General features: G+C 41.1%; 1 protein-coding gene across 4 annotated transcripts in view; it reads left to right on the top strand.

Annotated features, from left to right (window-relative positions):
* The window catches only part of TCP11L1 (t-complex 11 like 1), a 38,687-nt gene that overhangs the window by 10,381 nt on the left and 3,563 nt on the right, over positions 1–24,743 (top strand). For all 4 annotated transcript variants that reach the window (XM_030200640.1, XM_030200639.1, XM_030200641.1 and 1 more), the window contains 7 exons: positions 1,216–1,348; positions 7,801–7,921; positions 9,467–9,687; positions 15,047–15,183; positions 15,595–15,770; positions 16,647–16,828; positions 17,657–17,829. In XM_030200640.1, coding sequence (XP_030056500.1) covers positions 1,216–1,348; positions 7,801–7,921; positions 9,467–9,687; positions 15,047–15,183; positions 15,595–15,770; positions 16,647–16,828; positions 17,657–17,829 — 1,143 coding nt within the window. The remainder of the gene's footprint in view (positions 1–1,215; positions 1,349–7,800; positions 7,922–9,466; positions 9,688–15,046; positions 15,184–15,594; positions 15,771–16,646; positions 16,829–17,656; positions 17,830–24,743) is intronic.

Genomic DNA, 24,743 nt, shown 5'->3' with positions numbered 1-24,743 from the left:
TTTCCAGACACAATTTTAATGATGTACAGAATCTGATTGCAATTTGTCAATACTGGCAGCATATGAATTTTTAAATAAACATAAACAGGAAAGGACTTCAGGGCTCATCTAGTCTGCCCAGCTCCTTTCCTTCTGTATTGCTATCAAAAGCTTGTATATAATGTAATTTTTTTTTACCTTTAAATTGTATTACAGGCTACAAAACTTAAATTGTTTGACGTTTAAGGTCACCTTGGGTGTGATAAGGGTTAGGGGAAAGGAAATCATTGTGTGGGTTATGTTGCTTCAGTTCTTTTATGATTTAAATTGTACCAGGCATTGAGATCCAGTAAGGTGTGTTTTCAAGTGAGTTTAATTCAATTAAAATGCATAACTCATTACCTGTTCCATTTTGTGCCAATGGTTTAATATCCACAATGAATGAACACTCTTACTGTGGATGAAAAGTCTGGACTGTTTTTACCCCTGGGTGGTAGTTTGCACCTGTCTGTGCTGAAACTCAGTTGACACTTTATTCCCATCAATTTTTCGAGAACCCAATTATTAGTGGTCAACTGGATTCCTCCATCTATCATTGTCTTCACACCCTCAAACAGTCCCAGCAAATTAGTGAGACATGAATTCCCTTTACAGAGTTAATGTTGATTTCGCAATTAAATTAAAAAAAATGGAAGGTTAGAATTTGTCAATATATGTATATCTAAATAAAATTATATTGCTGATATTGGTGTCATGTAATTGTGTACTTTATCATTAGGACTTGATACAGCCTGAGTAAAAGTCTGAAGAAAGTCAGTTTTATAATCATTCACTATGAAAGTTTAACGCATTCATCAAAAATGCAGATAAGACTATTGTTCTATCTAAATACTTTATCTGTTCAGTGGGATGCTGAATGTTAAATAAGTGCCTTTCTTATCACCTGACTCTAGTGTTTCGGCACATAATCTGCCTCCAGGGGCTGATTACATTTTCTTTACAGATGCTGCCCTCACACCATTAGCAGAGAGAGATATGTGACGATTCTTTTGGCAATTATTATGTGATTTAAGTGAGCAGTGTGAGTGAGGCAGGGTTTGACAGTGAGCAAAGAGACAGTTTTATAGGTTTTACTACAAAAAAGTATTTATTTCAATCTTTAGTTCTTTTCACTGTAAACCTTATAGGTGGACTGTAAAGTTTCTAATAAATAACTAAATTACCTTTACACAACAGCAAGTCCACCTCAATTTGTGACAGTGGAGGAGCTGATGGAAACTGCAAAAGGTGTCACCAACATGGCTTTAGCTCATGAGATTGTGGTCAATGGAGACTTCAAAATTAAACAAACAGAACTGCCGGAAGGCAGGTAAGCTACAAAGAAGAGACCTGATAATAGGCTATGATGTGTTGATAGTTTTGGAGTGAGTGTTAAAAAATGAACCTTCCCAGACCTTTGGGTTTGTATTATGTCTTCACATAGGAATATCGAAGATCAGAGCTCAGTTTGATGGATATATTTCTATGTTTTAGGTGAAAAATGCATGGTTTTATCTTAGTGTGTTTTTCCTTTTCATCTAGCCAGACCAGTCCAGACAGATGAATTGTGCCCCCCCCCCCCCCAGCAGATGGAGGTAGATGTATTGAACTATTCCAGTGACCTCACTGGTATAAGGGCTGGTGCTACCTGGAATTCTCCAATATTTCTCTACCTCCAGCAGATAGTGTAGGTCTTGTCTTGTGCCTCAGGTCCTTTGGTAGGACCAACTCCCCAGGACACCATCCACAGCCTCTGTTCTGCTGGTGGCTCCTGCAGTTTGGGCCACGGTCCATTCCCCATTACAGTATGGAGTTGATTTGTCCTCCAGTGCCACAAGCTATATCCCATGGGCAGTAGCTTGATAAGATATCTAGCAAGGTTCCCATGGGTCTGTGAGTCCCCTATCCCTTATTGGGGTCCCGTGCAGCTGAATTGTTAACCAAAAAACAAACAAACAAAACAGCTAGCCTGAGTTTAGGCCTTTAGCCCTGTTTCCTTATGCAGGGAAATAAAACTAATTGGTGGATAAAAGGCCACACACAAGAGAGGAGATTTAGTGGCTGCTGGCAGGTAGCAAGAAAGTCCAAAGGGGCAGGGAGGAAGTCGTACCCCGGGGTATTGGGGAGGAGATTTTTTAGGTGGTCTGAGTGGTTGTTGATGATGGGGCTTTATAGTTGTGGGAACTGGCAGTTCAGCAGTGCTAATGGTTTATTTATTTGTCCTGTAATGGGGAGGCTCCGATCTCACCCGAGATAGTGATGGGTTGGCCTCCCAGTGGTGGACCAGATTTTGCCTGACCCATCCGCTGACTCGGTAGGAACGGCAGCCAGTTTGCCGCTGTTCTTCTGTGAAGTGGGAGTCCTAGGGTTTCTGCACTCTACAGTGGGAGGAGATGAAGTGCTAGTCACCGGCTGAGGGTAAGATCTGGGAGCCGAGGAACCCTGGTGTCCAAGTGACAGTACAGTGGTAGAATGTGTCCAACAAGCCCTAGTGGGGGCCAACGTTCCTACTTAGTGGGGAGTCTGCTCTGAGGATGTGGGTCCTTTGGGGGCCCACTCAAGCTCTAGAACTGGGAGACAAGAGGCCACAATGTCAAAATGGTGATTCAGGCATGTTGCAGGGCTTCAATCTGGGAGAGGCACCTGCAAGGGTTGCCTGAGGTCTGGCAGAGGAATGGGAGGAACTCTCCCCCTTGAACCCCTTGAAGATCAACCCTCAGACCCGAAAGTCCGCTTTTTGATGGAGAAGGAGGAGGATTCCCTGTTAGTCTGATTCCTCAGCTTGCACACTCTGTGATGGAGACCCTGTGAATTCCAGCTTCGGCTGAGGCCTCAGTTGGGGACCTCATTCTAGAGAGCCTTCAGAATCCTCCCAGTGTCTTTCAGTCATATAGTACCCTCTGTATGGGAGGGGGGTCATGAAGAGCTTCTGAAGAATCTCTAGAACAGGGTCTGTTCCCCCCCCAACCCATTTGAGGCCACAGCCAAAGCTGAAACAGGGTCGCTAGAAGGCATTCTTAAGGACGTAAGGTTGCTGAGTAAGCTCTGGCTGCAACTCAGGAAGGACCTGGATGTGGTGACCAAAAACACGACAGTCCCAATGGAAAGGGGATACTCCTTGAAGGATGCCCATGACAGGAAGGTGTAGCAGCTTCTTAAGCAGAACTTCACCTCCTTGGCCACCAAGGTCCAGATGACAGTATGTAGCAGCTACTGGGTACAGCAGTTGCTGGCCTTGCTCAAGGTGGCTCACCTATAGTAAGAGGTGTCGTTCCTGGTAGATGTCCTGTATAACTTTGTGCACATACCATCCCAGTTGGTGGCTTATGTGGTAGAAACCTGGTGGTGGCTTTGGCTCCGACACTGGTTGCAGCCTCTGAAACATGCCTCAATAAACTCCCCCTTTAAAGGTTTCTTACTGCTTAGTGTGCATTTGGAGAAGCTGGTTAATGATCTTGGGGAAGGCAGCCCCAGGACTGCCTTCATCCTGCCTCCCTCCCGGCTGGAGCTAGATTCCAGTCAACAGACTGAAGTCATTTCTGGATTGGGAGGCAAGTGTCTGGGGCATTGGGGCCCTAGTTTCTGAAACGTGCTCTTTGTTTTTTTGGGGGAGGGGGGATAAGGAAGTCAAGGTTCCACTGCATCTGGTAATGGACCCCAGTGAGGGTCAGCTGGGCCCCTCAGTGGTGCAGGTGGGAGGCAAGCTGTCCTGGTTCTACCACAAGTGGGCCCATATAACTTCTGTCCAGTGGGTTCTGTAAGTAGTGCTCCAGAGCCATGCCCTATACTTCTCCAAGACAGTCTCCAATGCCTTTATGGCAGTGTCTCTCATCTTACAGCATTTTCTGCAGCTGGGGGCCGTTGAGCCAGTTCCCCAACTGGAAGAGGGCAGTATTCCAGTCCAGATAGTATCCCATCTACTTCGTGATACCCAAAAAAGGAGGATTGTACAGTACCATTCTAGATCTCAAAGGGGTCAAGGCCTTCCTGAGAGTTCCTTTGTTCCTGATGGAGATGCTACACTCGGTGATTGCATCAATGTAGCCAGGTGAGTTCTTCACTGCTCTGGACCTAGCAAAAACATCTTCATATCCCCATTCGGGAATAGCACAAATGCTTCCTACATTTTTGCATTTTGCCGTATCTCAAAAAAGATATAGCGAAATTAGAAAAGGTTCAAAGAAGAGCGATCAAAACGATAAAGGAGATGGAACTCCACCCATATGAGGAAAAGCTGAAGAAGTTAGTTCTCTTCAGCTTGGGAAAGAGACGGGTGAGGGGAGATATGATTGAGGTTTACAAAATCTTGAGTGGTGTAGAACAGGTAAAAAGTGAATTGATTTTTTTTCCAAAAAGACTAGGGGACATTCCTTGAAGTTAGTTGGAAGTATTTTTAAAACAAATAGGAGTAAATATTTTTTTACTTAAAGAATAGTTAAGCTCTAGAACTCTTTGTAGGTGGATGTGGTAACAGCGGTTAGCGTATCTGGGTTTAAAAAAGGCTTGGACAGGTTTGTGGAGGAAAGCCCATAATTTGTTATTGAGACAGACATAGGAAAGCCACTGCTGGCCATGGGATTAATAGAATGGAATGTTGTGACTATGTGGGATTCTGTCAGGTACTTGTGACCTTGATGGACCAATGGTCTAACCCAGTATGGTTATTCTTATGTTCTTATGACCAGTCACTTTGCATTCAGGGCCCTCCCTTTTGAGCTGGCAATAACGCTGTGAACCTTCTTCAAAGGTATGGTGGTGGTGATGGCAGCGACAGCTCACTTGCACAGGCAGGACATTTAGGTGCACCAGTACTTGGATGACTGGATGATTCAAGTCAGTTTGAGGAGCTCTTGAGAATGGCCACAGCAGAAGTGATTCAGTTCTTAGAGCAGCTGAACTGAGTGGTGAATTACAGCAAGAGTCAATTGTCTCTCACCCAAGAGCTGGAATATCTGGGGTTGCAATTAGACCCCAAGCAAGGTATCAGTTTCTCCTGGAAAGTTGTAAGCTATGAGTCCATTGCTTGGAAATAGTGTGCAAGTGGACTTCCTAAGCTAGAAGGCATTGGACCTGGAGGAGTGGGCACTCTTCTTTTGCAGGCTTTCAGCTCCTAATGGCTTCCTGGAGCCCCTAAGCTTAATTCTCATGGCGATTAGGGAGATTGCCAAGTGTCCGTGGTTCTTCAGTTGAAGGAGGGAGAGCAGCTTGGCAGGATATCCAGCCTTAGCAGGAACTTCTGTATATATTTTCTTCCTTGATGGTCCAAATCCTCCGAAGAGTAGCCAACCATCCCTTTCTTGTGTTACTGGTGGCTCTGGATTGGCTACACCATCACTGGTTCATGGATCTTGTTCATCTCATGAAAGGTTCCCTACTTTCCCTCCCGCGGGGATGAGGAATTCTGAGGCAGGGGCCAGTGTAAATGGAACAGCCAAATCTCATTTGAGAGGCAGCATCTAAGAATAAAAGGCTACTCCATCCTTCTCAAATTTTGGAGGTAGCCTACCTCCTTGGCATATGGCTACATTAAGTGGGTTTTCAAGTGCTAGTGTGCAGGACAGAACATCTCGCTGTGGTCAACGATGGACCGAGAGATTTAGAGCAGGGTTTGGCTCTTAACTCCTTGAAAGTACAGGTAGTGGCTCGTTCTTGTTTCTGGAGCAAGCTTCTTAGTGGATCCCTAGCAGCACAAGCCAATGTAGTACATTTCTTGCGAAGAGGAAGGGTATCAAACTGATTGCCCTCACCCAAGGCCAGTTTGGCCTCATTGGGACTTGAGTTTGGTCCATAGTGTGTTCGTGGGGACTCCCTTCAAGCCCTTGAGAAGAGTCTTGCTGAAAGATCTTGGTTGCAAAACAATATTTTTGGTGGCCATTGCATTGGCCAGTTGAGTTTCTGAGCTGCAAGTCTTATTCTGTAAAGACCCATGCTTATTCTTTTCAGAGGAAGTAGTTTCAGTTTGGCCATTGCCTTCCTTTTGACGAAGGTGATCTCTCCATTTCGTCTGAATCAGGTGGTGCTTCCTGCATTCCAGGATCGGAGCCAGCTGTACTCAGGGAGCTTCATAAACTGGATATCTGTAGAGTCTTACTCAAATAATTATAAACAGCAAACACCTTCTGCTCATCGGATTGGATATTTGACCCTTATGAGCCATAAAAAAGCACAGGTAGCCATTTTTGGGTATTATGTTAAGTCAGCATCTAGATCTTTATAATTGTTATGCTTCCTAATACGATGTGTCTCTGCTTTTTTGCTGTTGAACCTCTGTTATTGGGGACTGTGATAGGATAACTTGGTTTTCTTTATTGAATTTGCTGATAATGGAGTGCCTTATTTATTATCCTGTTTTTTGGACAAGTATTTGTAAATTGTCTGAATGCTTGCTTAATTTAAAAAAACAGGAGTAAAAGTGAATCTATTTCTTTTTTAACTCTTTGCTTGAGGATGTAGTAACTGTGTTTAGCATATCTGGGTTTTAAAAAGTTTTGGGCAAATTCTTGGAGGAAAAGTCCATAGTCTGTTATTGAGATGGACATGGGGAAACCACTGCTTGCCCTGATATTGGTAGCATGGATGTTGCTACCATTTATGTTTTTGCCAGGTACTTGTGACCTGGATTGGCCATTGTTGGAAACTGGATACTGGGCTAGATGGACCACTGGTCTGACCCAGTGTGGCTAATTTTATGTTCTTAATATTTCTTCACATAGCCTCAGCGTATAGTCAAACTCTGGAATTTGTTGACAGAGAATGTGGTAAAAGCAGTTAGCTTAGCAGGGTTTAAAAAGGGGTTTGGATAACTTCCTAAAAGAAAAGCTCATAAACCATTATTAAGATGGACTTGGGAAAATCTACTGCTTATTTCTAAGATAAGCAGCATAAAATCTGTTTTACTGTTCTGGGATCTTGCCAGGACAGTACTCCTGGGGGGGGCTTAAAGGTGCAGATGACATCACTGGCAGAGGACTGGACTGTCAAGCCTATAGATATCTGCAAAGCAGCAATGTGGTTGTCACTGCACTCCTTTGAGGGACACTACAAGATTAATGTGCTAGCTGGAGGCGACGCTGTCTTTGGCAGAGCTATCATTCAGGGTGCCTTGTCTTCCACTATGCTGTAACGTATGGCTTTTGTACAATCTGTTTGTCTGGACTGGTCTAGCTGGATAAAAAGGAGAGTGAAATATATTAAAAAATGTTAACTTCCTTTCTGTGTGTCCTGTTAGACTAATCCAGGACCCTCCCCCCTCAAAGTTTTGGGCATACAGGGTATATTGTAGTATTGGCCTGCTTTCTCCTGGTATCTGTATATGGTTCGCGGAAAGTTGGGTATTTATAAGCTGCGGTGGTTTTTGATAAAGAATAAATGGTGTGGCAACATGGACCTATTCTGCTTTCACAGCAACATTGTGAAGAATTGCAGGCTGCAGCAGCCCTTGTACCAATGTCACTGGAATAGTCCAGTATTTCTACCACCATCTGTAGGTGGGTGGATGCAACACATTTGTCTGAACTGCTCTAGCAGTACTCAAGGAAAAAAAAACCTGACAGATATGAATAAATTTAACCTTCTGCTGACCTACTGATCTGGATCATATAGTGGTGATCACTTTTTTTTTTTTTTGATGTTTCAGAATATACACTGTGGATATCTTAAATGAAAACATTGCAGTTGCCCAAACCATGTGTTTATCCTGTGATCAAGCTGCTAAATATAACATTGCTGAAGAGTAAACAGTGATTTCAATTAGTAATTTGCTTTTACTACATTTGCCCACAGCCTGGAGAAAAGAGTGAGGGATATTGTACATAAAGCATTTTGGGATTGTTTAGAAGCCCAGTTAAATGAAGATCCACCAACATATGACCATGCAATTATACTTGTTGGAGAGATTAAAGAGGTAAGGTGACATTTTAACATAAGGTAAACAATAGAAGGTCTTGAATGTCCCTACAGGGACCTAATAGCTCCTGGACAGAATACCAGCTGGTGGGTCTTGCAATGTGATGAGGGTAAATGATGCTAGTTCATGACAAGGCCACAGTGTTTCACCCTGGCTTCTCAGGAGCTCCTCCAGTCTGGCACATATGGCAGTCCTGAACGTGTTGTGTGATTTCATCCACTCCAAGATGTAATGGTCCTCTGGAGAAGTCCAACAACTGGGGGTCGCAGCTTCAAGGGTTTGCTCTGCACGGGTTAGACAGGGCAACATGCACAAATGGTTTCAGCGCAGGCCTTAAATGCATTTAAATACGGTTATTAACTACCCTGCAGGTATGCACCTCCGCCCCCCCCCCCCCAAATCTTCTCGAGTATGTTTAGCGCTGGACATTTTCTGCCAGATCTGAAGGGTTGGTTGAGAAAAGAGGTGTCTAGTGGAACCCCTTCTCTCCCTTCAACCCAATCACCCTGCCCCTGATGGGCTTCCCCCAACAAAAAAGGCTGGTGGTCTAATGGCCCCACCCCCAAAACGTAAAAAAAAATGCCCCAGTGGTCCAGTGGCGCCCTCCTTCTCATTCACAAAATAGTCTGGTGGTCCAGTGACTCACCCAATGACTCCCTCCGCCCAGGCCCAGCCCTTTGAGTTACTGGCTTGGTGGTCTAGTGAGGCCTATCCCATACCCTTGTACCTTGAAGGAAGCAGAAGTGATGCCTACTCGCTGTTGCTTCTCCAGGCCGCCATCTTCAAAATGGTGGTGCCCCGCCCATTGAGTGCATCCTTGAATGTACTGGGTGTGGTCTAACTACCATATAAGAGCCATTGGCCCCAAGGAAAGGAAATTAGCAGGTAAGAACACACTTCACCTTAGTCTTTCAACACGAAGTGGAGCTTTTAGATATGTGGGTCCAAGTTTGTGGAATGTGCTTCCTAAGTCCTTGCTTGAAGAGATTAATTTCTTAAGTAGAGGAAAGAATTAAAAGCTGCCTTTTTTTAAAGCCGCACTATGGGGAGGATAGACGCAAATATTTATTTACTATATTATGCCAAATTTTGTTATGTTTTAAATAATATATATTGTTTTTGAAATGCTCTTCTTGTTATAGTGCGATTAAATAATGTTGGTTTTAGGAAACAATTGAAAGTTTCAATTCAAGTAGTATTTTCAGGAGAATGAACTTGATAGACCTACATTTTATATCTAGTTTTACTATAATTGTAAATTGAATTTTAGTGGTTATGGTGTAAAGAACTTACCTGTCTACTAAGCCGCACGCTTAATGCCGACACAGCTCATTCATTTTGCATGGGCTGTGTCAGCATTACCGCACAGCTTAGTAAACAGGGGGGTTAGTTTGTTCTTCCTAATGATCAGCAATGTATCAAATGTTTGAGTAAAGTACAGTTATTTATATTGAAATTAATCATCAAATGATACAGTATTGCCTCAGTCTGAACAGGAAAATGTGGATTTTAGACATTGGTATTCTCTCCTATTTCTTCCAGATTCTCTTGTCATTTTTACTTCCTGGCCATACTAGATTAAGAAACCAGATTAATGAAGTTCTGGATTTAGATTTGATTAAGCAAGAGGCAGAGAATGAGGCCCTTGATATATCAAAAATTGCAGAATTCATCATTGGCATGATGGGGACCCTTTGTGCACCAGTCAGAGATGAGGCAATTAAAAAACTTCAAGATATAAAAGAAATAGTCCCATTATTCAGGTAACTATAGTGCATGCATTACAATACGTTGTGTTATTCTGAATTTTTGGAGGGGTTCATTTCATTTTAAGAGCTTCTAGCCTTCATAGTGGTAGGAAGAGATGATCCCACTTGTTAGGTCAGTGGGTATCAAAGGTGTGGTAATTAATAGAGAAATGGAGAAAGCCATCGGTCACTAAGGAGAACAGCAACAGAACAGGAAAGTTAGGGCATCCCAGTAGAGAAGCTGCAGTAAAGAACAAAAAGAGAAGCGCAGGTACCTTAAAGCAAGAACAGACAGAGTGGAAGATCCAGATGATCCCTGTTAGCCACTAATTAGGTTGTACATGCAAAGAAAAAAAAATCACACTTTGAAGTGTCTGTATGCAGATGCTAGAAGCCTAAAAGGAAAAGCTGGGAGAGTTAGAATGTGTTGCACTGATTGAAGAAATCAATATAATAGGCATCCCAGACACCTGGTGGAAGGCGGATAACCACTGGCACACTGATACCGGTTATAAATTATGTCAGAATGACGGTGGATCCAATTAGTGGCAGGGTGGTAATTTATGTTAAAGAAGGCATTGAGCCTAATAGAATAAAAGTGCACATGGAATCGTGAATGGAAATTCCATATGTAAAGAGAAGAAAATAGTGGTAGAGGTGTACTACTGATAGAATGAGCAGACATTGAATTACAGACAGAAACTAACAAAATTGGCAACAGAATAAAAATAGTTGATTTCAGTTACCTCGGTATTGACTAGGTAACATCACATCAAGACATGCCAGAGAGGTAAAGCCCTTAGCAGAACACAGGATTTGGTGTGAGAGGTGACGGTGAGGGAGCCTGTTGGCAATGTGATCCTAACATGATCAAATTTTATTTAATAACTGGAGGGAGAACACTAATCCCCCTGTTTACTAGGCTGCACTGTGTTGGTCTGTGTTGGCGTTGCCTTGTGGCCCCAAGTATTTCTCCCTCAGAACCTCCAGAACAGAAAGAGATCAAAAGCTTATCTTCCTTCCCAGCCAAACTCCAGTGTACTTTCTTTGAAGTCAGGAGAGGTGAGCATTTTCACAGGTTGTACCTCTTTGAGGTCCCTAGTGATGGAGCCTCTATGTCTGGCCTCTTTTGTTTTCAAAGAGAGCTCTGCTCCCAGATGGAACAGGAGTAATTAAACACAGGGCTAGCAGGCAGCTCAACACCATTTGGTCCATTTTGCCATCCTTACTGATTCCTGAAGGGGAGGGGGGAGTTCTCAGCGGTCAGAAGCTGGTTTAATATTATGTCAAGCTGGTTTCATATTAATATAAGTATGTCAGAGTATGTCCAGGAATCCTGATATGAGCCTATTCTATAAAACACTTATTTCCATAAGAAAATACTCTCAAATTCTGCTTAGACATTTTGCCTTGATTTGCGTTTTTTCAAAAATAAATTGAAGCTGAATTTGAACTTGGAATTTGGTAGTGGAGGATGTGGTAAAAGCAGTTGAAATAGCTGGGTTTAAAAAAGGTTTGGAGAGGTTTCTGGAGGAAAAGCCATTCCAGGTTGTAAGCAGCATGGAATCTATTTTACCCTCCTGTTTACTAAGCCGCATGCTAATGCCGACACAGCCCATGTATTTTGAATTGGCTGCGTCGGCATTGTTGCATGGCTTAGTAAACGGGGTTTATTTTTTAGGATCCTTACAGATATTGGCACTTGGATTGATCATTGTTGGAACAGGACAGTGGGCTTCATGGACCTTTTGGTCCAAGTCAATATAGCAGTTCTTATGTTTTATTTATTTATAAGCCGTTAAGCCCATTAAAACGGGCAAGATCTTTTATTTCTGAAATGTAATTTAAAAGTTGATGAACGTAATGTGAGGTGATGTCTATAGTACACTTTTATATACTATGTGCTTTGTGTAAACAGCATTAGATCCTTCAATTAATTTACCTTGTTCTAATGTCTCTTTAACTAAAACTTTTACATCTGAAGCGGTAGCGTCCGCTTAGTTTGCGTCCGGTGCAGTGGCGTTTGCGTGGCGGCGTAGTGGTGTCCATGTCCTTTGTTGTTTCTTGTGGTTTCCTGTTCTCCGCTGCGGACCCACACAACATTCCCATTGGCTGCCTTGCTCTCTCCCCTGCCCTTCCTCCATGTCCAGCAACCCTCCCCCTGTGCAGCAATCCTCCTCTTTCCCTTGCCCTCCCTCCATGTCCAGCAACCCTCCTCGCCGCTGCTCCCTCCTTCCTCTGTGCCGGCCCCCCTGCAGTGACATTGCATCGATCTGCAGCACTTTAACACGTAGGCGAGAGATGTTGTCATTTCAGTGCAGGGGGCCCGGCACGGAGGGGGGCGGGGACGGTGTCATGGAGGGTTTTGCAGCGACCTTGTGGGGGTGTAGGTGTGGGAACGGTGGCGTAGTTTTTGGGCCCTTCAAGGAGGGGTGTGGCAGTGGCGACGTGGAGGGGGGGTGGAGGTATGTGCTCCGGCGGATGCGACCTCGGGGAGGGTGATGGAGGGTGCAGTGCTTGCGGCGTCGACCACGTGGGGTTGGAAGGGTGGTAGCGGCGGCGTAGTGGGTGTAGTGACGCATGCGCAGAACAGCTGCACTGTTCTGCACATACGTGGCACGTCGGTCACAGCTCATTTATTAGAGAGATGATATTTATACCCCACATTATCCCAAACTGGCTTGGGTTCAGTGTGGCTTACTAGCAATAAAAGGTTGTTAACAGTAAGCATAGATTATCATTAAATAAAGAAGAAAATGTATACAGCCTATCTGAAAAAAAAATATGATTCAACTGTTAACAATATTATCTGTCTTCAATGCTTCTCTGATAGATTATCTTTTGGTGTGATTTAATGAAGTATGTACATTGTGCAGTCTTAGAAGCCCTTTTATTGAGCTGCGTTAGACGCTAATGTACGCCTAATGCAGCAAAAAAATGGAGTACTGCAGGACGTGCTCAGTAATTATGAAATGTTAAAAACATGTCTGAGGCGGAGAGTGGGTCTTCTTGCCCTATCTACATTATCACATGCTAACTGGTTAGTGCATGGATACTACTACTATTTAGGATACTGTGTGAGCCCTATTGCCACCCATTTTGTAGGTAGTAATTTTTTTTTAATGGCAACATTAATACAAAAAATAGAAAATCGGAAATTTTATGACTGCGGTAAAAATGTTTTAGTGTGCGGGAAAGACCCTTGTAAGGGCGTGCTAAGGCCTAATCACAGCTTAGTAAAAGGACCCCTTAGTAACTAAAAATTTCAGTTGAGAAATACTGGAACTCTTCAGAGACCTAGAGTAGAGGAATAGGCAGTAAATATGAACATATTAGAAACGTCACCAGCTGCATCGATTTTTATAAAATCTCAAGAAAAGGTATAAATATACAAATAACATAACCTTGTTAAAAGCAAATATGTTAAAACAGTTTGTCAAAAATATTCACTCAATGTATCAATAATCTGAGCACATGAAATTGTAATAAATTAAAATGACTGCATGTTATAGATTTAGAAAAAGAAAACGGTGTATCCTTAATTTAAGCACATTATTACTCTTAGAATGTCATATATTTTTAAGGGCTTTTATGCTAAGCTTAGCAAGCACTAAATGCTTAGCATCCCATTTTATACCTATGGGTTGCGTGGCACTTAGCACATGCTAATGTTCGTTAGCACATGCTAAGCTTTAGTAAATGGGCCCCTTAATGTTTATGTGTGTGTGTATTTTCTGTCAATAAAAATCTTTTAAACCATAAATTCCTTATTCTACTAGACAAGTCCATACTGATAGGCTGTGTTCTCAACCAGCAAATGGAGGCAGACAACGCCAGATTTTCAGTGCACTTTCACCAGTACAAGGAGTGGTGGAACCCTGAAACTCTTCAGTATTTCTCTGCCTCCAGCAGATGGACAGGTGGAATGAGATATTTGAAAGAAAGGCTCGATCCTGGTGAATGCACAGAAGCTCAGGTAGGGGTGGTGAGTAGGAAGTGTCGGGGACCAACCATCCCCTCTTCCCCTCCCTCCCACCCATATCCTACCTGGACATTGTCTCTGTTTCTTACCTCACCTTCCCTACTACACACACACTCACTCCTTAGAACAGTCGGTACATTTGACCAAAACTTCCCCCACGACCACTCTCTGCCTGCGGGTCTTGCTAGGCCAGCCAACCCCCCCCCCCCCCCCCCCCCCCACATACACACACACACTATCCGAAGGCCTTCCCCAGGCCTACCTTTAAATGCCCTGATGGTTTAGAGGCTGCTTCCAGGCAAGAGCAATTCCCAGTCTGCATGAGAGAGAATGACATCTTCATGCAAGCAATTCTTGGGGGCCGTCTTGTCGTTTTGACATCCAGTGTTTCAAATCTTTAGTACATCCCATCAGTCTGGACTGGTCTAGCAGGATGATAAGAGAGGTAAAATTTGTTCTTGCATGCTCATTTCCTTTCCTTGATTCCTGCTAGACCAGTTCAGGACTAAGCTAAGAAGACTGAAGCGTCAGGTTAGTCTTCTTATTTTCCAGCATTTATAGTGGGTTTGCAGATTACTCTTGTGTGACCCCCCCCCCCCCCCCCCCCCATCACCAAGCTTTGAGTCAGACTTGGTGTTTCCTTGGGGGTTGCCCAGAGAGATGGGATTCTGTTTAGGGTTGTGGTTGATAACTTGTTAAAAATATGTTCATGTTTCGTTACTGAAAGCTTCATGTTCTCTGCCTCCATCTGCTGGTTGGGAAACTTAATTCATCTGGCCTAGCTTGAATCAGGGAAAAGAAATTACCAGAACAAATGTCACTGTATTGTGATTCATTTTTGGTCAGATACATGGATTTTGAAAGTTCTTAACTGAAAATTAGCTCAGTTTGAATGCTTTAAAAATAGGGACAGTTAGAGAGGTTTTTCACAAAGTTCAGTTAAGTTTCTTGATGGAAATAAAATGCTACACAGGGCAGTTCATACCAGGTAGCAAATAAAACATTTTCATAGTGAAAGTAGAAAAGTAGCATGAGTGTAATCATCTAATTTCTGGTTGATGTTCCTACATTTTGATTTGTCTTTCAAATGGAGAAAATATTTAGGGGGAACTCGTGTTTGTTCAGCTTACTTCAAAAGGTTGCTAGGTAAAATTCTTAAATCCATCAGCCCCAAGTCAGCTCTTCATTCATTACTACATGCCTGCAGAATATAAGAACATTAGTGTGGCAGTTCTTAAGGTCCATCTAGCTGAGCACTACATGTAGTAACAAGTGAACCAGTTAGGTCCAACTTTTCCAGTACTTCCAACCCAAAAAGAATGTTATGTTAGTTTTATACCTGCATGAGTGGTATGTGTGAATGCTTATTATTCTCTCTTTTCCTTTCTGCAGGGCGCTTTTCTCTGTATTAGACTTAATGAAAATGGACATGGCTAACTTTGCTATCAGTAGCATCAGGCCACATTTAATGCAGCAGTCTGTGGAATATGAGAGGAAGACATTTCAAAAGTTTATTGAGAAGCAGCCAAGTAACTTTTTTTTTTCACTTGCCACAGAGTGTTCTGTTAACAGAACTGCTTTTTTTTTTTTTAATGCTGCAGATGCTAGTAATTGTGGAAGGTGTTATAGCTATTGCTCAAGTTTCATTTTTAGATAGAATGTAATGTTTTATATAGTTCAAAATAGCTGCTTTGGGCAGCCCAGTATGCTGCATTTATACCATATGCCACCTTTATTGCTGTGATGGATGATTTCGTGTTAGTATTTTGATAAACTTGGCAGCACAGCACATTGCGTTTATACGGCATGCTGCATTTATTGCCGTGACAGATGATTTCATGTTAATATTTTGATAAACAAGTACCACCTGCAACAAAATAATTATAAACACTGTATTCATGAAAGGGAAGTGTTTGCTTACAAAATATTGTTTTGTGTAGATTCCCTTGACTTTGTCACAAAGTGGCTACAGGAAGCTGTCGGTGATCTTAGCCAAGAGAGCTGTAGAGATTCCTCCTCCGACGATGCAGCGCCGGCACTGTGTCCTCTCCACGTGCAAAATCATGCTTATCTTAAGCTGCTGAAATGGGATCATAGCCACAGACCGTTTCCTGAAGTATGTATTGATTTTCATTCAGCCTCGTGTGTGTGTTACGGCTCTTCCTATGTTTTTTTTTTTTTTAGATATGGGCTATCATAAATGAACTTTTAGAAGTAGTATCCCATGGTTGAGATGTTAAAAAAAAATACTGGTTTCAGTTGAATGCTTGCAAATTCTAAAAAGAGGAATTTTGTTTCTTTCCTAATTCCGTTTCTGTTAGTTTCTAACCAGTCTGGAGCATGCAGGGTAAAATAGCACCTGATGGCTTGACAGATTGCTAGGGGTAGACGGGCAAGGTAACAACTCTGGAGAAATGGCAGGAATAAGTTCATATGAATAAAGTATCCATAGAGAGGTATTCTGGCATTTTCAGCACTGAATACATAGTGTAAATAAAAGCTTGCATGGATATGCATATGACATTGTATTAACCTCGGGGCCTTTATCTCCAGGTTTATGGAGGAAGCACAAGTGACGACTGCTTGTTAAATATGACCAATCACTTTGTCCCTCCAAAATGTTCCTCTGTTTCCATAATATTTAAATGAGGACATATGGTTCTGTTTCTCTTCTGTGTAACACATCACACTAAGAAAAACCTTGATTCCTAATAGTTTCCAATAGTGTTTTCTTCCAGTGTTGCTGTGTACTAGCTAGGTATTAGTTGATGTCTGTCTATGTTTAGGTTACACACACAAAAAAAACCAAAGCAGTTCCTATCTCTTACCTACGAGGAGACAGTGCTTGGTGTGAGGAATGAGAAATGCAATATAGTTGATGAAGAGTATTGGGATTTCTTTGTACACTGTGCTTACTGGAATACTAATTTGGTTAACATTTAACATTTTCTTGGCAGCTCAGTCTTTTGTGGTATTTTTTTCTTCTATCTAGACTGTGCTAATGGACCAAACACGGTTTCAGGAAATGCAGCAAGAACTGACTCAGCTCACAATCATAGCCACAGTCCTTTTGGTCATACACAGTTCAGCTGGTACAGCAGTTTCCAGTTTATCAGGCTTTATGGACAAGATAAAAACAATAATCAAAGTGTTACTAACAGATATGCAACTTCCGTGAGTAATTGGGTGAAAGTGATTTATACTTTGTCACATGCAGAGTTGCGTATAATACACCATTGTTTTCCTCTCAGGCAGTCTATTTTCAGTTCTAAATTTTCCCTCAAGTTGTCTTTGACAATCAGGTAAACTATATTTTATTGCTTTCTTAATGCCTGTTTGTATTACCCTGGCCTTTTCTAGTGCAGGGTTTTAAGTTTCCATTTTCTTCTACATATTGAACACTGATTTGATATTGAAACCTGATTTTATGTAGGTATGGGGTTTTTTTTTTAATCTTTTATATTTCTGTGTTTTGTTTGTGACTGAAATTGTATTGATCGTCCTTTAATTCTTAGAGAAACTAGAGAATAGAGGGCCAGCTATCCTAGAAGTTTTGTCCATACAGGAAGTGCTTAGTACATATGCTGCAGAGTGACAGATCTCACTCTAGTTTAGTTGCTAAGTGAAAACAGTTTGTTGATTTCTAGTCAATTTTCTGATAGACACTTGTTAGCACTGGAAACAAATACAGCATACATTCAAGTTTGAGTTGGAAGTTTTGTTTTTTTGCACTAGAACAAAACCTTCTGATAGTATTTGGTGTATGACCTTTTAGGTTTATATAGAATGCTTACTTATTTGTTTGGAATTTGTCTTTATGAAGTGATACACACAAGGTAGTGCATAGCAGGTGTAGCTTGACATAACATTTCCAAATTTAACAGCCTAATAATAGTGAAATGATCAAACATACTCATAAATACAATCAATGAAGTAAACTTGGAGATATGGAAATTGAATCCTAATTAGATGTGCAGGTATGTTTTTTCTTTCTCTTTTCAGTTCCTTTAATTTGTCAGAAGCTCTGGCCATGATGGCTGAGAAGATCTGCGCTGAGGCTAATAACTCTCTCTCTCAACATGGTTTCCCATCATTGACAGCTGAAAAAGCAACTGTTCTTAGAGGCCAAATCCAAGCAGCAGCGAATGCAGATAATCACATTCATAAGTTGATAGGTAATGATTTACTACATAGGCAGTCCCATTTAAAGTTTCTCTTTCCACTATATATAGAATTCCCCCCATAGTATGTGTGTGTTTGTGTGTATATATGTTCTGTTGATGCATTTGATTTTTGGGCTGCATGGGATTCTCCGGTGTCTGTGTTGGGCAAGTGCGAACTTTCCTGTATATTTTATTATTTCCAGTTTGACCTTTGTTTTGCAAAGCAAATCTTCATCTTGTGTAAATTTGGCTATTTTAAGTGGAATAATTTGGGCTTTTATTTGTTAAAGGTTACGTAAAGAAAATGGATAAACAAAGTTCTGGATAGAAGTGGCCAAGGCATTGCTTTCTTATGGATCCCCAATCCTTTTCAACATCTTTGTTGCTTCCCTTCTAACTCTGGCTCCATGATAATCATCTGGTGTTTAAACCCTTCAAAGTCTAAATGCGTTCTTTTCTCAAGAGCAGTAAACCCACAATTGCCCATTCCCATTCTTTTCTCGGGCTTTCTGGTCCCTCAGACGGATACAGTTTGCATTTTTGGGTTCTTGTAGACTCTGAGATTTCTGTTCTCATATTTCTTCTACAAACTACAGTTAATTTGTTCCATACAATCCTTGTTATCCCCATCTGCACTTAATACCCTAGTTCACTCCTTGGTGATAACACAACTGGATTACTGTAATTCCCTTTATCAAGACATTAGAGTAAAAGAAATGCACTGTCTCCAGACTATACAAAACACAGCTATCCGACTAATAACTAAGATTACGAAATTTGATCATGTCACGTCTCACCTCAAAGATGCACATTGGCGCCCTATGACGTATTGCATTACCTTTGAAATTCTGTTACTAGTCTTCAAAATCTTATCTGTTAATGAACTGTTGAATCTCTTGTGACTTCTAATTCCATATTGTCCAAACCGAACATTACGTTCCTCTCAACAAAACCAATTAGTCATTTCCAGTTATCGTATTCTATCTTTTCTGTGTTAAATCTCATATGTTTTTAAGTTGTCTGTTTGTGTTTGCATTTTATCACTACACAAGGTTTCTGTTTGTTTTGTTTGAATTTTGTTTTCTTATATATTGTTTTTAATGAATAAACTAGGAAACTTATAGGTCAATTGAAACATTTCTAAAGGTTTTCTTTTGTAGGGAATTTTTAATATTTATTTATTTTATTGCATTTGTATCCCACATTTTCCCACCTCTTTGCAGGCTCAATGCGGCTTACAATACATCATGAATAGTGGAAATATATTAGAAAATAGACATTTAGTGTTACAGAAGGATCATTGGTCAACATGATAATGAAGAAAACATGTTAGTAATATAACAAGCAGATATTATAAGACAGTGCTGAATATATGTAGAGGAGTTGTGTATGTTCACATTGGTTGATCTTTGTGGTATGCCTTGTTAAAGAGATAGGTCTTCAGCAGTTTGCGGAAGTTCATTAGTTCATCAATCGATTTTAAGTTGCGCGGTATTGCATTCCATAACTGTGTACTCAAGTATGTAAAGTTTGACGCGTGCATTCATTTGTATTTTAGACCTTTGCAGTTATGGAAGTGTAGACTGAGGAATGTGCGGGATGATCTTTTGGCATTCCTGGGTGGTAGGTCTATCAGGTCTGACATGTAGGCTGGCGCTTCTCCATGAATGATTTTGTGGACTAGGGAGCATACTTTAAACGTGATGCGTTCTTTAAATGGGAGCCAATGCAGTTTTTCTCATAGAGGTTTCGCACTTTCATATTTTGTTTTACCAAATATGAGTCTAGCTGCAGTGTTCTGGGCCGTTTGAAGTTTCCTGATTATTTGCTCTTTGCAGCCGGCGTATAGCGCGTTGCAGTAGTCTAGGTGACTGAGCACCATTGACTGTACTAGGTTACTGAAAACATTCCTTGGGAAGAAAGGTCTTACTCTTTTTAATTTCCACATTGAGTGGAACATCTTCTTGGTAGTGTTTTTAGTGTGGCTCTCGAGTGTTAGGTGTCGATCGATGGTAACTCCAAGAATTTTTAGGGTGTCTGAGATTGGAAGGTTCAGATTTGGTGTATTGATGGTGGTGAATTTGTTCTTGTTATGTTGAGAGGTGAGTATTAGGCATTGGGCTTTTTTCTGCATTGAGTTTCAGCGAAATATAGACTTAATAGAAATGTATTAGCTTGTTGCTTCTTCTCCAGTGATTGGATCTCGTGTAGTGTTACCTGCATCAAACTTAATACCAATACTCTATGTTCTGCAAAATAATTTAATTATGTAAAGCACAAACATGACAACAAATATGAAAGCATGCTGATGAAATGTGAGAGACCACTTGTTTGAAGTGCAAATAAGAACTTGGAAAGTCAGCTCAGCTTAAGCAATTTTAATTTTGAAGAAAAACCAGTTAAAACTTAGATAGCCTCATGCACCTGCTAGGCCTCTGGACATCTCTTCGGAGAGGAGTATTACAAGTTCGTTCTGCTTTTTAATATATATTTCATATATATCTTTTTGAAGAGAGGAGACCTGAGAGGATTGTGTCTCGTTATTTCCCTTGGAGTACACATTCCATGTTACATCTTCCGAGGTTACAAAGACCCCTGAGGCAGGCCATTGGGCCGAAACATGGCAGTGTCGGGTCATTTTTATGTACATTGTTATTATTTTTTAACTTTTTATTTTTTAAGTGAATAAATATATAATTGTTGGTGTCCTCATCCACTCTCCTCACTTTTTGTTTTATATCCCATGGCTTTAGAAAGCTAACATCAATGCTAGAGTCTAGATAATAAATATATATATATATATATATATATATATATATATATATATATATATATATATATATATATATATTTAAAAGGTTTCCCCTCAGTATCTGAACCACTAAAGCTAAAAGAATTTTTTTCACCAATGATTCATGGACTTCTGAAAACACAACTGAATCCTTTAAAACTAGTGAGCAATAAGACTTACAATGATGAATCCCAGCAACAGTGTGCTATTTAGCATTGTGAGTATTTTCATGGAAGTCACACAGGAGCTCGCCTAGTTGAAACTCTCAGAAATGCTGGCAGATTGGTGTAGTAGTAGTATATTCAGAAAAGCCAAGTTCATGTTGTCTTATCAGATAATAGGGCCAGCATAATAAAAACCCTGAGTGATGCAGAGGTATGTGATGTGAGTTGTTTGATCATTTATTATGCATTCATGACTCTTTATTCTTCCTTAAATTTGCTGTGTTAATTGTCAGCAAAAGAAAAAAAATCATATAATTAGGTTCAGACCTAATACGCAAAGGTAACAATTCCATGATTTGGCCACTCGATAAAAATGTGCTTATCTCTTACATTTTTCACAGAAGATCAATTAATTCTGATTTTATCACTAGAGTGAGATGCTCTTTTGAAGGAAGGTCTTTTAAACCAACTGTGACATGCAAGATTGAGCTATTCCAAAACAATCATATGAACTAGCATGCATAATTTAAAATGTATACAAACTGCAATTGGGAGCCAGTGTAGATTAAACAAGACAATTTAGCCGCTATGTTCTGTTGCAGTTGGAGACATTTTATTAATTTAGCCAAATAGCCTGAGCATAGGACATTACAGTAAACTAACTAGTAAAATAAGAACTTGTGTTATTATTTAAAAACAAAAAGGAATAAAGTATTTCTTTATGTCGTAATTAGTTTAGGTCAGTGGTTCCCAAACTGTGCACTGCGGTAGCCTGGTATGCCACAGAGAACTCTCTGGGGTGCCATGGCAAATCCCGACTTCCCTCCTGCCACCACCTGAACCGTTACTGCAAACAGCAGTGGCGGCAAAACAACAAAAAAAAGCAAGCACGGGGCTGCAGCAGCCTTCAAGCATGTGCTGTCAGTTCTGCTGATCCTCTGCCCCCAGAACTGGAAATTGACATCAGCGGGGGCAGAGGACCAGCAGAGCTGACAGCGCAACCCTGAAGGCTACTGCGGCCCCGTGCTTGCTTTTTTTTTTTGTCACGGCCACTGCGGACACAGAGCAGATGGCCTTCGGGCCTCGCTTTTGCTGACAAGGAGGTTGGATGAAAACAGGAGATGGGATGAAGTAAAAAAGTTGAAGCCAGGTGGTCAGTTTCTGTTTCCCTTTCCCATTCAAAACAAAGCTAGCAAACCAACCTATGAGCTGCTGCATCCATGTTGTCATTCTTTATTGCTGGTAGCATTTTTATTTAATCTCACTTGTATTTTCAAACATACCAGCTTGTGTAGCATATAGTTATACACAGAGAACGTATAATAACCGAATAACTTCTCATAGGCATAGTAATTTGTTATAAATCATAATCGGTGTGTCATTTGGAGGGGCTGGTTATAGGGACACCCTAGCACTGTTATATTTGTGCAGAGAAAAAGATGGAGACCTGTGTGGCCCGGGGGGGAGGGGCACGAAAAGTTGCTCAGACACGAAGGATGCCTTGAACCAAAAAAGTTTGGGAACCACTGGTTTAGGTTATTTGGTGCTTGATAAATAATCAGAGTGGTTTACAATAAAATCATAAAAAAGGGAAAGGAACTCCATAAAATTGATACAGCAGAGGAAAAGGGACAAAATAAAAAGACCAGAGAAAGAAAAGAGGAACAAATTAGAGAAGGGCTTAAAATTGAAGATAGAATCAAGAGTATAGGAGATCGCATGCCGCTCTTTGGTTAACACCATGTTCTACCCATTGGGGAAAGCCAGGGAAAGAAAAGTGAGTTTTTAACAATGTTTTTAAACCTTACAAAGGACTTCTGAATGGAGGGTACTAGAGAAGGAATTCCTGTTGGGAATGAAATTTATTAAAGATTTCATGGGATAACGGGGGATACCTAGGCTAAGATAGGATTTTAAAATGGAAGACAGGGGAGCCATATTACTCTGAGATGATTATATAGTGATAGAACACAGGGCTTACCTGGTTCCCTGTAAATTCACCTTTGGATGTTATTTTTACGTCCTGTTATTTGAGTAGGACCCTCTAAAGGCTCACCTATTCATGAAAAACCAGGGCTAAGTTTGCATTCATAATGTTTGCATTTGCTCAGCCATTATTTGCAGAAGTAAGAGGCCAGTCTGACCCAGATCCTTGAGAAAGATATTCAGCCCAGAGTGCCCCAAGGTAAGATAATAAGAGTGATGAAGTGGACCACTGAAAGGTTCTGAAAAGGGGGATGCAAAGTGAACCTATTGGAAGTGACTATTGGTAAACTGATAAGATGTCTGAATAAACTTTCCTCACTGGACTGTTTACTGCTACATCATCAGATGCCCTGGTGGAGTTTCACATTGAGGTCCATCATCTGAGTTTATTATAAAAGATGAGAACTGGAAAGTTGGGGGGGGGGGGGGGTTGTTTGTTTGCTGAGAACCTGCATGGTGGTGAGTAGATGAGGGAAGAAAGTCTCATTGACTGATTTCCCTATGTCCAGGCATCCAGAGAAGCCTTTGTCCTTTGCTACTGGCCTGAACGTCCATATCATATCAGGAAAACAGGTTTGGTGAGTGCATGGGTTAGCTATGCAAACAATCAGCATGACTGAGAAACTGGTGTTCTCTTTAGTTGTGCTAGGATTGACTCTGCTAACGATTAACTTGTTTTGTGAGCTTAGCTAAAAGAAATGATTTTTATTGATCCACCAATGTTTCCTGTCATATTACAAAAATTAATCTTGTATCAGTAACTGTACACTGTGATTCTTCTAATTGATGCCTAAATAAAGTTCTTAATTTTCATGGAGAAAGTTTTTTCTTCTTTTAACATCTGCTCTGGGTAAAAAGCATAACTTTGGAAAGGGGTTAAAACAAAGGGAAAAAGTGTGCTATGCTAACATTCCAAAGGGGTAGGAGTAGTGCAGAAAAAAATGCAGATGGACTCTAAATGGGAACAATGGTCAGGGGAAAGGAAGGGGCTAGGGCTGAGTGCAGTGGGCGGGAGTATAGGGGGAAGAAAGGTATGGTGGGGTTCCAATGTAAAGAACCTCATGTATCAAAGTAAGGCTCTTGATCTGAATACAGTAGGGGCTAGGAAGCCAGTGATGATGTACCAATATAGGGGTGATTATGATATGATCTTTGGGCACTTGAAAGAAGATAGATCAAGGTATTCTGGACTGTTTGAAGGAAGTCAGGGAGGCCAGATAGAAGAATATGGCAGTAGTGAAAGCGAGAAGTAATGAGAGAGAAAATTAATGTGGAATGGAAAACAAAAGTGAACACAAAACTATTGCATGTTGGATTGCTGCCCGTCACTCCAGATCTTCACAGCCTCTTAACTTAATGGGTAAAACCATTACCCCTGTCAGATCTTTCCGTTATCTTGGGGTTAATTCTTGACTCACAACTCTCCCTTGATCCTCAAATTACGAATCTTCTCAGATTGGGTTTTTTCATCCTTTGCCAGTTGCGCTCTATAAGGCAATACTTTAGCTACATTAGCTATAATGTTTTTCACATCCTTAGACTTTCACTCCTCTCCAGTAGGCTTGATTACTGTAATATTGTTTACTCCGGTATTAATCATCTTTAAAGAAGCTACACACGTCAAAATACAGCTATTCACCTCCTTTGCCACACGTAACGATCAATGAATGTGTCATCCCTTCTTTGTTTACCAGTATCTTTTCGTATTCAGTATAAGATTCTTCTCAGCTTTCAAAGCCTTTCGTTATGGCTCGCCTTCCTGTCTCAGCTCCCTTACAATTCCCTACTGTCCCTCTGTTGCACTCCATTCACTAAATGACCACTGGATGGCCTGATATGAACAAACAAGTTATAAGACCTTTTATTTCACTGCCCCTGCCGTTTCAAAACTGCCTTTAAGACCATAGCTCTTTCAGCAGGCCTTCAGTGTAAATCTGCGATACCTTGTTTCACGACTGCTCTCCTGTTCTTCCTACCCCACTGTC

Source organism: Microcaecilia unicolor, chromosome 4, assembly GCF_901765095.1.
Source record: "Microcaecilia unicolor chromosome 4, aMicUni1.1, whole genome shotgun sequence".
NCBI classification, from domain to species: domain Eukaryota; kingdom Metazoa; phylum Chordata; class Amphibia; order Gymnophiona; family Siphonopidae; genus Microcaecilia; species Microcaecilia unicolor.
The sequence above is the reverse complement of the archived record's forward strand: the minus strand, read 5'-3'. Positions and strand labels throughout refer to the sequence as shown.